We start from the raw sequence: 13,080 nt of genomic DNA, 5'->3' as shown, positions 1-13,080 counted from the left end.
CACCGTCCCTGCCCAGGGGACAAACCCGCTGGGCTGGCACCGTCCCTGCCCAGGGGACAAACCCGCTGGGGTGGCACTGTCCCTGCCCAGGGGACAAACCCGCTGGGCTGGCACTGTCCCTGTCCCCATGGGACAAACCCGCTGGGCTGGCACCGTCCCTGTCCCCAGGGACAAACCCGCTGGGCTGGCACCGTCCCTGTCCCCAGGGACATCCCTGTCCCCAGACCTGGACATGGCCAAGGCTCAGGTTGGCCGCTGGCTTTGGGCACCTCTGCGGACAAGGAGCCAGGGCTGTCCCCTCGCTGTCCCCACACTACAGCTCATGACGACGTGTCCTCTCGCTCGGGGCTCCTGCGGCACTCCCTGCACCCCAAACTCCTGCCAGCAGCCCGTCCCCAGTCTCCTGCCCCATCCCCGCGGCTCGGGGGCAGCGCGCTGGGTGGGGCACGAAGGGGTTAAAGCGCCCGGGGCTGGTCTGCGGGGAAGGAGCAGCCTCCCCTCCCTCCCTGTGCACATCTGGATGCAATAAGGGCTGGGGAGGCCGGAGCATTCCTGAGCACTGAGCTGGAGGCTGCTCTGCTGCCGGCCATGGGGCCCTGGCGCTGCCTGCTGCTGCTGCCGCTGCTCGCCCCGGCCCTGCGCGCCCAGCAGCAGCAGTTCATGGAGTACGTGGAGCGCCGCATCACCCTCCTGGAGGTACAGCCCCGAGCGGGGCCCCACACCCGCCCCGCACCCCGAATCGCCCCGTGGCGGGGCTCCCGACCCTTCTCCATGGTGGCCGGCGGGGCTGGGAGCGGGGCTGGGCGAGGAGGAGCTGGGATGGGGACGGAGCAGGGTGTGGGGTGCCCTGGCAGCCCCTGCCGGGGTCCTGCACGGCCCAGCAGGAGGATACACCGGGGCAAGATGGGTGTGGGAGCACTGGGGGACATCACAGGAGAAGGGGCATTGCAGGTCTGAGAACCATGGGGGCATCACAGGAATGGCAACATCAGAACCATGGGGACATCACAGGAGAATGGGAACATCACAGGAGAAGGGGCATTGTAGCTCTGAGAGCCATGGGGGCATCACAGGAATGGGAACATCACGGGTCTGGGAACATCTTGGGAAAGCAGGGGCACTGTGGGTCTCAGAGAACCATGGGGACATCACAGGAATGGGAACATCACAGGAGAAGGGGCATTGCAGGTCTGAGAACCATGGGGGCATCACAGGAATGGCAACATCATGGGAAAGCAGGGACATTGCAGGTCCAGGAGAACCATGGGACATCACAGGAATGGCAACATCAGAACCACAGGGACATCACAGGAATGGGAACATCATGGGAAAGCAGGGGCATTGTGGGTCTGGGAGAAGCATGGGGACATCACAGGAATGGGAACATCATGGGAAAGCAGGGGCATTGGGGGTCTGGGAGCTTCACAGGGTCATCACAGCAACGAGGGCATCAAGGATCTGGGAGCAGTGTGGGAGACGGGGGTGCACTGTGAGTTCAGGAACATCATGGGGGCATCCTGCGGGTGTCACAGGAGAGCAGGGCCTTGCAGGTCTGGGGCAGCACGGGAATGGGGGCATTGTGGGTCTGGGAACATCATGGGAGCATTGCAGGAATGGGCATCACGGGTCTGGGAACATTGTGGAAGCAGCACGGGAGCATCGTGCGTTTGGGAGCACCACAGGAATGGGAACAGGGTGGGATGGGACCCAGAGCCACGAGCCCCGTGTGGCTCTGGGGGCTCCCCCAGCCCGGGCAGGCTGGGACGGCTGCCACTGGTGGGCTGTGAGGTTTGGAGACCTCACTGTCCCCTTGGTCACCCCAGGAGAGGATCTCACAGTGGCACGACCAGAGCAGCCGCTACTCCACGGAGCTGCGGGACTTCAAGAACCAGGTGCTGGGGATGCTGGAGGCGGCTGAGAAGGAGCGGGAGGCGATGCGGGCGGAGGCCGAGAACGTGGCCGTGCGCGTGGACCGGCTGGAGCGGGAGGTGGACTACCTGGAGACACAGAACCCCGCCCCGCCCTGCGTGGAGGTGGATGAGACACTGATGGACAAGCAGGTGGCCACAGCCAAGCAGAGGAAGAACGAGAAGTACACCAAGCTCACGGGTGAGGCGCTGCCGTGGCTCCCCGGGGGGATGGTCCTGTCTGAGGGTTACCCCGACCGTTCCCAGCCCGCCTCAGTCCAGGTGTCCCCCAGCCATGGGCTGGGGCATTTGTCCCAGCAGGGCATCTCAGTGGCACGAGCTCCTGCATCCCCCCTGGCCCGGGAGCTGCATCCAAGCCCCAGCTGGAGCCCTGTGCGTCCCCAAAGCCTCTGGGGCAGGGCTGGGGTGAGGGTGGCTCCCCTGCCCATGGCACGGGAGCACTAGGGGACTTCTCAATGCCACCAGGGATGCACTTAAACCCCTTCAGTGAATTTCCAAGGCAGTTGCCTGAGGACCGGGGTGGGACAGGGTGAGAACCCAGCACGGGGCAGCAGCAGTCCCGCTGCAGGGCCGGGCTGTTCCCAGGCTCTCACAGCCGCCCCTCTCTCGCAGATTGCAGCGACACCATCGCCAGTGTCAGGGCCATGAAGATCCTGAAGCGTTTCGGCAGCGCCTCGGGGCTCTGGACCAAGGACGCCGCGGGGAGCTCGGAGAAGATCTACGTGTTCGACGGCACCGCCAACGACACTGTCTACGTCTTCCCCCGCATGCGGGAGTTCACCCTCTTCTCTGCCACCCGCAAGGCCGCCCGCATCAAGCTGCCCTACCCCTGGGTGGGCACCGGGCACCTCGTCTACGACGGGCACCTCTACTACATCCGCCAGCAGGGCCTGTCCTTCCAGGTGATCAAGTTCAACCTGGCCAACAAGACGGTGGTGGACAGCTCGGTGTTCCCGGCCGAGGAGCAGATCCCCGTCTTCGGGCTCTCCCCCTCCACCTACATCGAGGTGTCGGCGGACGAGGAGGGGCTCTGGGCCATCTACGCCACCAAGGAGGACGAGAAGAACATGTGCCTGGCCAAGCTGGACCCCGCCTCGCTGGACATCGAGCAGATGTGGGACACGCCGTGCCCGCGGGAGAACGCCGAGGGCGCCTTCGTGGTGTGCGGGGCGCTGCACGTGGTGTACAACACGCGCCTGCCCAGCCGCGCCCGCGTGCAGTGCGTCTTCGACGTCAGCGGCACCCTGGCCCCCGAGGACGCCTCCCTGGTCTATTTCCCCAAGCGCTACGGCTCCCACGCCAGCCTCAAGTACAGCCCCCGCGAGAGGCAGATCTACGCCTGGGATGATGGCTACCAGATCATTTACCGCATGGAGATGAAGAAGAAGCTGGAGGTCTGAGGGGCGCTGCCCTGCCCACCCCGGCCCGGCCCGCAGGACGGCGTCTCTGCCCCTTCTCCCATCACTGTGAAATGAGGAAATGCTGGATCCCCACCCCAGCCACCCCCCGGCACCGGGTGTCCCCGCCTGGGAGCACCCAGCAGAGCCCTGGACTAATTTAATGAGGTTTTCTTTTCTGATCTAATGAATAAATACTACGCAGCGAAGTGCAGCCGCCTGCCTGGGGGAGCGTGGGGCGCTGGGCAGGGCTGTCAGAGCCCTGAGCTCCACCTTGCCCCTGAGATACCCCAAAAAACACTTCCCGAGGGTGGGGTATCCCTGCAGGGCTCAGAGCAGCGAGCACAGACAGACCTTGGGTGGGTGCCTGGGCAGGGGGGCTGGGGCTTAGGGCAGGGGTTTATGTTGGGGGCTTTTAGTGAGCGTTTTGGAAGGGCTCAGGGCAGAGATGGAACACGAGGCTTTGGGCAGGCTGCTGGTCAGGGCCAGCTCGTTTTGCATGTACAAAACTGTGAGCAAACAGCAAAATCCTTTAATCTAGGAGGACAGCAGGAGATTTCCCTCCCCTGCTGGGGCGGTGCTCCAGCCAGCAGGCCCCAGATGTTGCTGATTTTCTGAATTTGTTCCTAATGAAGCACAGGCCACTTCCCCTGCAGCCACAGAATCTCCACTTTATGTAAGGCCCTGGCTTGCCCCATCCCTTCCCTTCTCTCTTCCTCTGGCACTGAGTTCCTGCACAGAGCAGCCCCAGAGGGGATGGGGCAGGACAGGGCAGGTGCTGGGAGCCCCTCAGGGGCTGGGGACAGCCCCAGTTGTCCCCTGCTGTGTCCTTCCTGCCCCAGCAGAGACTGTCCCCCGTGCTCCCCCTCACCCCACGCCCCTGCAGGGTGCAGGATTTGCCCCATTTCTGTCCCTAGAAACCCAGGATTGCTGTGGTTTGTTCCCATCACAACATCCTGAGAGCACAGACGATGGATTAGGAGGCGTTTCAGTGCCACGAACGTCCCTTTTTCCCATCAGAGGTCAGTTCTGAGGACAAGCAGTGAATCCATGGGCCAGGCTGGCTGGGTGAGGGTTGCACCCTGCTGGTGCCAGTGCCAGGCTGCCTTTGGGATGAGAGGCCAGGAGCTGCCTGCACACCCCGGGAGGTGCCAGCCCCGTGGCGAGCACCATTGCCAAGCACCTGAGGGGGCCCACCTGCTCTCCCAGGGCTGTGGTGTGGCCATGCCACCCCCCTGCCACCCCAAAGCCTGTCCAGCATCCCTCTGTGCCCAGCTCAAGCCAGACTGTTCTGTGACATGGAGGGCACTTGGTATTTGCCTCGAGTTCTTTGGTATTATAATCAAATTTGTTGCGTAAGAAAAATCTTCAAATACACACTTTGAATGACTGTAATTGGCTGGTGCTGAAAGTTCAACACACAGTGCAAGTCAAGCAGAGAAATTATCCAAGTGTGAAGGACTCTGTGAACTGTCAAGTTAATTTATGGCCCTTTTCAAGATCAATAAGGGCAGTAACAGAAATATAATTTTCAGAAATCTCACAGTAGTAAATAATTACACCGTTGATTTCTCCAGCTTGAATTAAATTTGATGGGGCAGTAATGATTGTGCACCAGAAACCGTCTCGTAGCCTGGAACACGCCCTGCACAATCAGACCTGCACTTCCCTGTGACACCTGGAGCCTTCTCTGCTCCAGGGGAGCACCCCCAGCTCTCCCAGCCTGGCTCCAGAGGGGCTCCAGCCCTGCAGCAGCTCCGTGGCTCCTCTGGGATCTCTGCAGCCTCCTCCCTGTGCTGAGCACATGGGCAGAGGTGCCACTCACTAAACCAGGTCAGTCAGGGCCCCTGTGCTTCTGGGATTTGTTCTGTACAAACACTCTGGGAACGAGGAGGAAAATGAACAAAAGGGCTGCAGCACCCGATGGGCTCCTAGAGCACAGCACTTATCTCACACTCCACATCTTCAAAGTACTTCAGGAAACATCAACTAATTAATGCTTGGAATAACTCCCATCGAGCAGAACAGCCAGATCTCCATCTGCTGACAAACAAGAGACAAACCCCACGTGTTTGATCAGCAGGGGTGGCTCAGCTCTGAGCTGGAGGCACACTGTGACACGGGGTGGGGACCAGGGCCCTCCAAGCTCTGAGTGCTCCCAGCTCGTGGGATCAGGGATATCCTGAGCTGGAAGGGACCCACAAGGATGGAGTCCACCCCCTGCCCTGCCAGACACCCCAAATCCCACCCTGGGCATCCCTGGAGCGCTGTCCCAATGCTCCTGCAGCTCTGGCAGCCTCGGGGCTGTGCCCATTCCCTGGGGAGCCTGGGCAGTGCCCAGCACCCTCTGGGGGAAGAACCTTTCCCTGAGATCCAACCTAAACCTGCCCTGGCACAGCTCCAGCCTTCCCTGGGTCCTGTCCCTGCTCACAGAGAGCAGAGATTGTGCCCAGGCTGTCTCCAGGATGGGGTCACCCGTGTCACCCTGCCAGAGCTGGGTCCCTGCCATCCTCCAGTGCCACGGAGGAGTGTGAGGGACCCCGGCGAGACCTGTGTGCGTGCCTCTGCTGGGGAGACTGGTGGAGGAGAGGAGCAGCAGGGCTGCAGGTTCCTGCTTGCCATGGGAGGGACATCCCCAGGCCCACGGAGCCCTGCAGGTGCCAGAACTCCTCATCTCCTGCCGGGGTCATCGATTCCTTTTTTAACTTCTTTAAGTATTTATTGGCCCCATTAGGAGAAAGCAAAGGCTGTGCCACAGCTGGGGGAGTTGTTGTCAGAGCCCTTGGTGCCCTCAGGGGTGTTGATTGTCCCCACCAGCCACCCTGGCACTGCCCAGGCCCACTCAGGAGCCCCAGTGGGACCAGCAGCACCTCCATGGGACCCAGGAATCCCTGGTGGGATGCAGGGACCCCAGAAGGATGCAGGGACCTCCAGCAGGTTCCAGGGACCCTGGTGGGATGCAGGGACCCTGGCAGGGCTGCCTCAGCTCCCTCTGTCCTGAGTGGAAGTGGATTTTTGTGGCTGCTCCCAGCTGCCCTGCCCTGCCTCTGCCCTCCCAACCATTCCTGCTGCACTGACAGATTTTCGGGCAAACTCAGCCTTGACTCAGGGTCACCAGTGGCAGAGACTGCCTGGTCCTGTGCAGGTTACCTGGGGCTGGCACGGGCAGCCTCTTCCCCACAGAAGGTTGTGGAAAACCTTCATTCCTTCATTCCCCTGCCCGTGGTCCTGTTCAGCCCCCAGTGGGGGCAGCTCCGGGGCCAGGATTGCTCCTGTCCCCCCTGCCAGGGCTGCAGCAGGAGCTGGCCCCACACCCAGCCCGGGCAGGGGCACTGGGATCGTCCTTTCCAAAAGGAGGGGTCGGTGGAAAAGATGCTAATGGGGCTGCTCCAGCCTTCCCTGGAGTCTGCAGCTCCCTGTGCTTTAATTGCCAAATACTTTATCTCTTTAGAGAAGAGCCTCTATAAGTAATAATCCCTTTCATCTCTGCTCCTCTTGAAAAATACTCCTCTTTTGCAAGGCAATTTGGTCAAGTAAATTGAGAAGTTGTGTTATCAGTGGGAAAGAGAAACGGAGATCTTCGGGCTAATTTTTTCTCCTTTGTCTCACTCTCAAGGATATTGACTTTATTCCCCTCCCTGACTCTTTTCCAGTTCACAGGAGCTATTGATAAAGTGAAATGGCTCTGCGTGTCCTGTTGGAAACGGGGGAACTAAAATTAAAACCAGGCAACTTAAACAAGTGCATTATGAAGCTCCCATTGTATTGAAACAGGAAGAGGGGGATAATTCTCCATTTAATACTTTCTTAATGGCTGGTTGGCAACTCTAATCACTGGCTTTTAACTCCAAATAGGTTCTCCTGCCCACGGAACATCTGGCTGAGGTGTAACTCATCACACACGAGTCGGGAGGCAGCAAAGGGAGGCAGCAAATCCCAAATCCCTCCCCAGGGGTTCCCAGCAGGGCTGGGAGGTCTCCAGGGCTTGGGGTGAGCCTGGACACGCCGGGAGGGACAGGGAGAGGCAGCAGCTCCCTGCCACTCCTCGGCATCTCCTAACGGCAGTGCAGAGCAAGCAAAACCAGATTCACCCCAAACGCTCCCTGCCACGGGCATCATCCCTCTGGCAGTGGGATCTGTGGTGGGTCACGGGGGTTTGGGGTGTGTGCTCCAGCCCAGCTCTGTTATTGCTCATTTTGGCACTGCCCAGGCACCTGCAGGGCACTGTGTGCCTTTGGGGACAGAAGGGCCCCGGGGCTGGGGGTGCAGGGACAGCACTGTGGGGTGCCAGGGGAGGTTTCCTGCCACGTGTGCCCCTCACCTGGAGCTCTGCCGGGGGCAGAGCCCTGGGGGCCCCTCACCCACAGCCTGGTGGAGATCCTGGTGCTCTGCTGAGATCTGAGGACGGGCACATTGTGCCCCAGCCGGGCCCAGGCTGTCCCCAACTGCCCCTGCCCCACTTCTCCTCCTCAGACACCAAACCCAGCTCCTGCCAAATCCTCCGTGGCAGGAATTGAGCCCTTCAATATCAATATCAGTGTCAGCTGCCACCTCCTCCCATTGCTGACCTGGGCTTGCCTGGGACATTGAAATGTTCAGCTTGTTAGAGAATAAACGAAGAAAGAAATATAATTGAATCAAGAGACATCAGTACCAATAAATGCCATGGAATTTTGCACAGCTGGGGTGTAGTGTCATCATCAGCTCCCCTGCTCCCTCCCCAGCCCCCCAAACCCTCCAGAGCACTCACACCCCCTGCACTCCCCTCTTGCAGAGATGTGCTGCACCTTCCCAAAGGGAGCAACACAAACTGAAATATCTCTTTAAAAGATGAATTTTGCAGAATGACAGGGGCCCTGCAGATCTGGATCCCCGCTGTCCCAGCCAGCCTGGGGATGCCCAGGCTCCTCTCACCCTTCCCACTTTTGTCTACTCCTTCCTTCAATAAAAATAAAGCCTTCAAACTGGGAGCTCACAGCACTGTCAGAGGAGCGCTGGCTTGTGACGCACCAAATTTCAAGATTTTCTGGACAGTTTCATTTGCTAACAGATTTTTTCTGCTATTTTGGTTCTTTGATCAAGATGGATTATTTTCCCTGAGCTGCTCCCATTGCTGGTAATGTGTCTCCATCCCCTCCAGGAAGGATTTTGCTGACACGAGGAAGGCCCACGCCGTGCTCGCCCCATCCCAGGGATTTCACACACTCTGCAGTCTACATGATTTCACCAGGATTTTCTTTGGGGTGTTATTATTACTAATACTGTTATATCAAAGTTGTTTCCTGAGGACAGAAAAATACCAGCTCAGCTATTCAGCTAAGCAGTTCTTTAATTTCTTGCCTCTCAAAATCAGCTCCCCAGTGCCTTTTTGGAATGGATCTGAATTTTCTGCTTTAATCCCTCTTCCTGAGGCAAAAGTGCTGAGGGGTGAAGTGACTCTCCCTGGGAAAGGAGGGTTGGGGTCACTTTCCCAGTGCTGCAGCTCAGGGATCCTCAGCCAGCTCCAAGAAATATCAGGGAGAGATTTTTTGTCTCTTTGCCCCTGAATCCCTCATCCCCAGCTGGCAGGCAGCAGCAAATTTGGGTTTCCCAGCCCTCTTGATTTTCCATCTGCTGGCTGGGGAAGGGTGAGTGGTGCAGGCAGGGCAGGGGAGGCTGGAGTGGCACAAGGATGCAGAATTTGGCGGGGCTGGAGCAGTTTCCCCCCAGCACAGCAGCCTTGGCTCTGCCATGCTCCTGCTGCGGGTGGCCAAGGTCCTGGAGGGAGATATAACCATGGTAACTGGGATTATCTGGGAAAATTGCTGCCATTGCTGCAGAGGTAGGGTCAAAACAAACAGAAATTATCAATTTTTCTCTTTCTAATAAAACGCAGAAGTGTGTTATTGACTCGCTAATTGCTCAGCTAAATGGATTTCTCCTAAATTACCTCCTAACCCTTGTAAATGAAAATGGTGCAAAGATTAGCACTTCCATGGATTTGCTCAGGGGAGGAAAAATGAAAGGTCTGATTCCCTGCCCATGGCAGGGGGGCTGGAACTGGATAATCTTTATAGTCCCTTCCAACCCAAACCATTCCATGATTCTATGATTCCCTTTTAACCTAAACTTGCTCCAAGCTTTGCAGCCTGGGGGATTCTTGGCACCACACAGGCCATGGAGCCACACTCGGCTTTGTGAGCAGCTCCCGCAGGAGATGGCAGCTCTCAGCTTCAGCTCTGAATTGTCAATTCTCCCCTGAGTGCAGGTTTTCAGGAAATCAGAGGTTTAAATGAGAAGTATTCCTCTCCAACTGAGCCCCCTCCAGTATCAGTGTCAGCTGCCACCTCCTCCCATTGCTGACCCGGGCTTGCCTGGGAAATTGAAATGTTCAGCTTGTTAGAGAATAAATGAAGAAAGAAGCATAATTTAATCAAGAGACATCAGTATCAATAAATGCCATGGAATTTTGCACAGCTGGGGCTGTAGTGTCATCATCCCCTGGGATGCTCAGCTGCCTGCTGGCAAAAACCAGGCAGCTCTGAGCCCGCTCCTCCATTCTCCTCTTCACTGCAAGAGCCACTTCCAGAGGCTTGCAGGGACACGCAGGCTTAGGAAATAATTATTTTAATTGCTTCATCAGCTCCATTCCTGCTGCCAGGAACTTTTGTTTGCATGCAAGAGAACCCCAGGGCAGCACGGCCCTCAGGAGCGGCATTGGCCCGGAGGGATGAGCTTGGGAAGGACCTGATCCACGGCAGCGCCGCCCCTTTAGTCTGGAGAACCCCACACAGCTGGGTCTGCACTCCCGGGGTGGCACCTGAGCAGCCCGAGGCACCTCAGGTGATCCCAATGAGCAGCCCGAGGAGGAGAATCCCCCACATCCGTGCGGGATCCTGGGGAAGGAGGGGAAAATTCCCTCAGCGCTCCAGGAGCAGGTGGAGCATCCCTGCGGAGGCAGCAGCTCCCGAGGACCAGAATTAGAGGTCAAGAGGCAAAGCCGAGGTCAGGCAACAGGCAGGAAGGTGCTCCTGCTTCCTGCAACCATCAGGTCCCAGAAAAACCCCATGAAATCATCACCGGGAGGCGGGAGCTGCTCCCGGTGCAGCTGCCTTTGGAGCAGAGGTGCTCAGGGGGGTTCCACAGCTCCTGTGGCACCGCGGTCCCCCCTGGGCTGGTGCAGAGCAGAACAGGGACAGGGACACCTGGTGGGGCATCCCCGGAGGGGTGGGCAGGGGGGTCTCCAGGAAATCAGCAGCAAAATCCTCCCTCGTTTCTCTCAGACATCGAGAGGAGCGCCGGCAAAGCGACTTAATTAAAAAATTACCGCTCCTCCACTCGGTCCCTGCCGACAGGCACGAACCCTCAAGCGCGGCAATCTGAAATGGAGAGGGATGTGCAGCTGCTAATGGGAGATTAGGAGAAATCTTCCACTTTGGAAGCAATTAACGAGCCAGAAAAGTATTTGCATGCGTGAATTGGATGGCTGGGTCGCGCTCCCATCCCCCGCCCGGCTCTGGGGTGTTTCCCTGCCGATGCCCGGTGCTGCCCAAATTCCTGCCAGGCTGCCCCACATGGCATTCCCGTGGGGCTCCAGCCTTGGCATCGCCACTCGACCGCTCCCGACAGCTCCTCCAGCCCCGGGAGATGGGATCTGGCACAGATGTGCCACATCTGGCACCGCAGCCGGGAGAACGCCGCTGGGATTCGGGCTGGTTCGTCCCCTAATCACATTTCCCCGGTATTTCGGACGCGGCTGCTCTCGGCTTGGAGGCCGGCCGTTCCCACGGCAACGGAGCAGGCTCTGCGTTTGTCCTGGCCCATCCAGGTACTTCATTAGCTTTAAGCAACTGCATTTTTAATAGAAGCCTATACTGGATTTTTGAGATGTACGTGCTTTAAATACCATGTTTTTAATTAAAAATTACACAGGAACGTAAAATATATAATTATATTTGCATGACTAATGCACTGTCTTAAATATATATATATATAAAGCTGTAAAATATAATTACAAATTATCTTTGGGAAAAGTCCAGGGAAAAAAAAATACATTTCTTATACATTTAAGTAGCACTGCTGCTGAAGGCTGGCTGCAGGGTTTGGGAGCCAGGCAGGGCTCCTGGGATGCCTCTGGCTCTTGGACAGAAATCCAGAATATCCAAGCCTGTGCATCTGCAAAGAGGAGACAAATTCCACTTCTCACAGGCTCACCTGCAGCTCTGGCTTCTTGTCAAAGCGGATTTTGGAGTGATGCTCAGCCCAGCAAAGGAGCAAACTGCATCACCAAAAGGATCACGGACTCACAGGATGGTTTGGATGGGAAGGGACCTTAAAGCTCATCCAGTTTCAACCCTGACACCTCCCACTGCCCCAGGCTGCTCCCAGCCCCATCCAGCCTGGCCTTGGGCACTGCCAGGGATCCAGGGGCAGCCACAGCTGCTCTGGGCACCCTGTGCCAGGGCCTGCCCACCCTCCCAGCCAGGAATTCCTTCCTGCTATCTAAACTAAATCCACCCTCCTTTAGTTTAAAACCATTGCCCCTTGTCCTAATCCGGCTGGCATCTCCTGCCCCGTGCAGAGACAGCCCAGCTCTCCTGGGATATCCAGTGCTGGGAGGAGAATCCCACCCCCTGTGCCCCCCGGGCTGGCTCATGCAGCAGCTGAGAGTCCCTGGAAATGGCAGAAGGGTTTGCAGTCCCAGGGAGAACATCCTTGCGTGAGGCACTGGAAGCAGAGAAGAGCTCCTGACCTGGCATTTGAATAAGTGCACAGCTGTACTGATGGATAATCTTAATGGCAGGAAGAACAATGGGGGCCCTGGGGGAGAAAACCTCTGGCAAAATGAGATTGAGAAGTCTGGGGTTGCCTAATTAGAGACACAATTAGGAGAGCAAATAACAGAAGTAGTAAAAGTGAAGAACAAACAGAGGACTGAGATCAGGATCTCGAGGATCAGGGCTGTAATTTTCTCCCATGAGCTATATATATTTTTTCTGTCTAATTTATTATCTTGCAAGCAAAGATAAAATTATCTGGACTGACAGTGCTTGAACTAAAGACTGAAGGAGGACTGGGATGTGTTTGGGACTGAGCCCATTGATTGAATGCTCTTTGCAGGCTAATCAAGAATTATGTGCAAATAAAAGGTTTGTGAAGAAATAAAACAAAATTGAAATCAAAGCACACCAAGCTGCTCCTGCCAGAGAGCTGGGCCCAGGGAGGGGGCAGGGCAGCTGGAGTTGCCCTGTGCCCACAAACCCGTGTCTGTCCCCACTGTGTCCCTGCACTGCCTCTCTGCTGCTTCCAGCATCCCACCACGCTGCACAGAGCTGGGTTTGCAATCCTGAGTCCCAGAACCCCCATCTGTCAGCCCCTGCCTGCAGCTCCTGGCATCCAGGTGGGTTTGGCCACTTTTGTTCCCAAAAACTTCCTGTAGAATTGGTGATTCCCAGCCCTGGGGACAGCCTTGCTGTGGCAGCTGTGACACACCCCCCTTCAACATCAATATTGAAGTTACATTTATTTCTTAGCTGCTATTTTTCCCCCTAAGATAATTAAAGACCACGTTTGTTTATTTCTTAAACCCTTATAAACCCCCAGTTGTTTTCTTCCTCACTGTTTTTTTCTTTTTAGTGTGTGTGATTTGCCAACCTGTGAGTAGCATTCTGTAATTAGCAATTAAAGGCCACATTTGGAGACTAAATATAAATTGTTATGACAAGATTCTTCACTTTGCCAAACAAATGTGTTGCTGATGTATGAAGAAAACCCCA

At 56.9% G+C, this 13,080-nt stretch overlaps 1 protein-coding gene across 1 annotated transcript; it reads left to right on the top strand.

Annotated features, from left to right (window-relative positions):
* The first annotated feature begins 552 nt into the window (after nucleotides 1–552).
* OLFML3 (olfactomedin like 3) lies at nucleotides 553–3,534 on the top strand. Its single transcript, XM_053964267.1, has 3 exons — nucleotides 553–696; nucleotides 1,824–2,109; nucleotides 2,541–3,534. The coding sequence occupies exons 1-3, from the start codon at nucleotides 589–591 to the stop codon at nucleotides 3,326–3,328; spliced, it is 1,182 nt and encodes a 393-aa protein (XP_053820242.1). The 5' UTR covers nucleotides 553–588; the 3' UTR covers nucleotides 3,329–3,534.
* Nucleotides 3,535–13,080: the final 9,546 nt, after the last annotated feature.

This window comes from Vidua chalybeata, chromosome 24, assembly GCF_026979565.1.
Source record: "Vidua chalybeata isolate OUT-0048 chromosome 24, bVidCha1 merged haplotype, whole genome shotgun sequence".
NCBI classification, from domain to species: Eukaryota; Metazoa; Chordata; class Aves; order Passeriformes; family Viduidae; genus Vidua; species Vidua chalybeata.
Note: the sequence above shows the minus strand (reverse complement) of the source record. Positions and strands in the feature narration are given on the sequence as shown.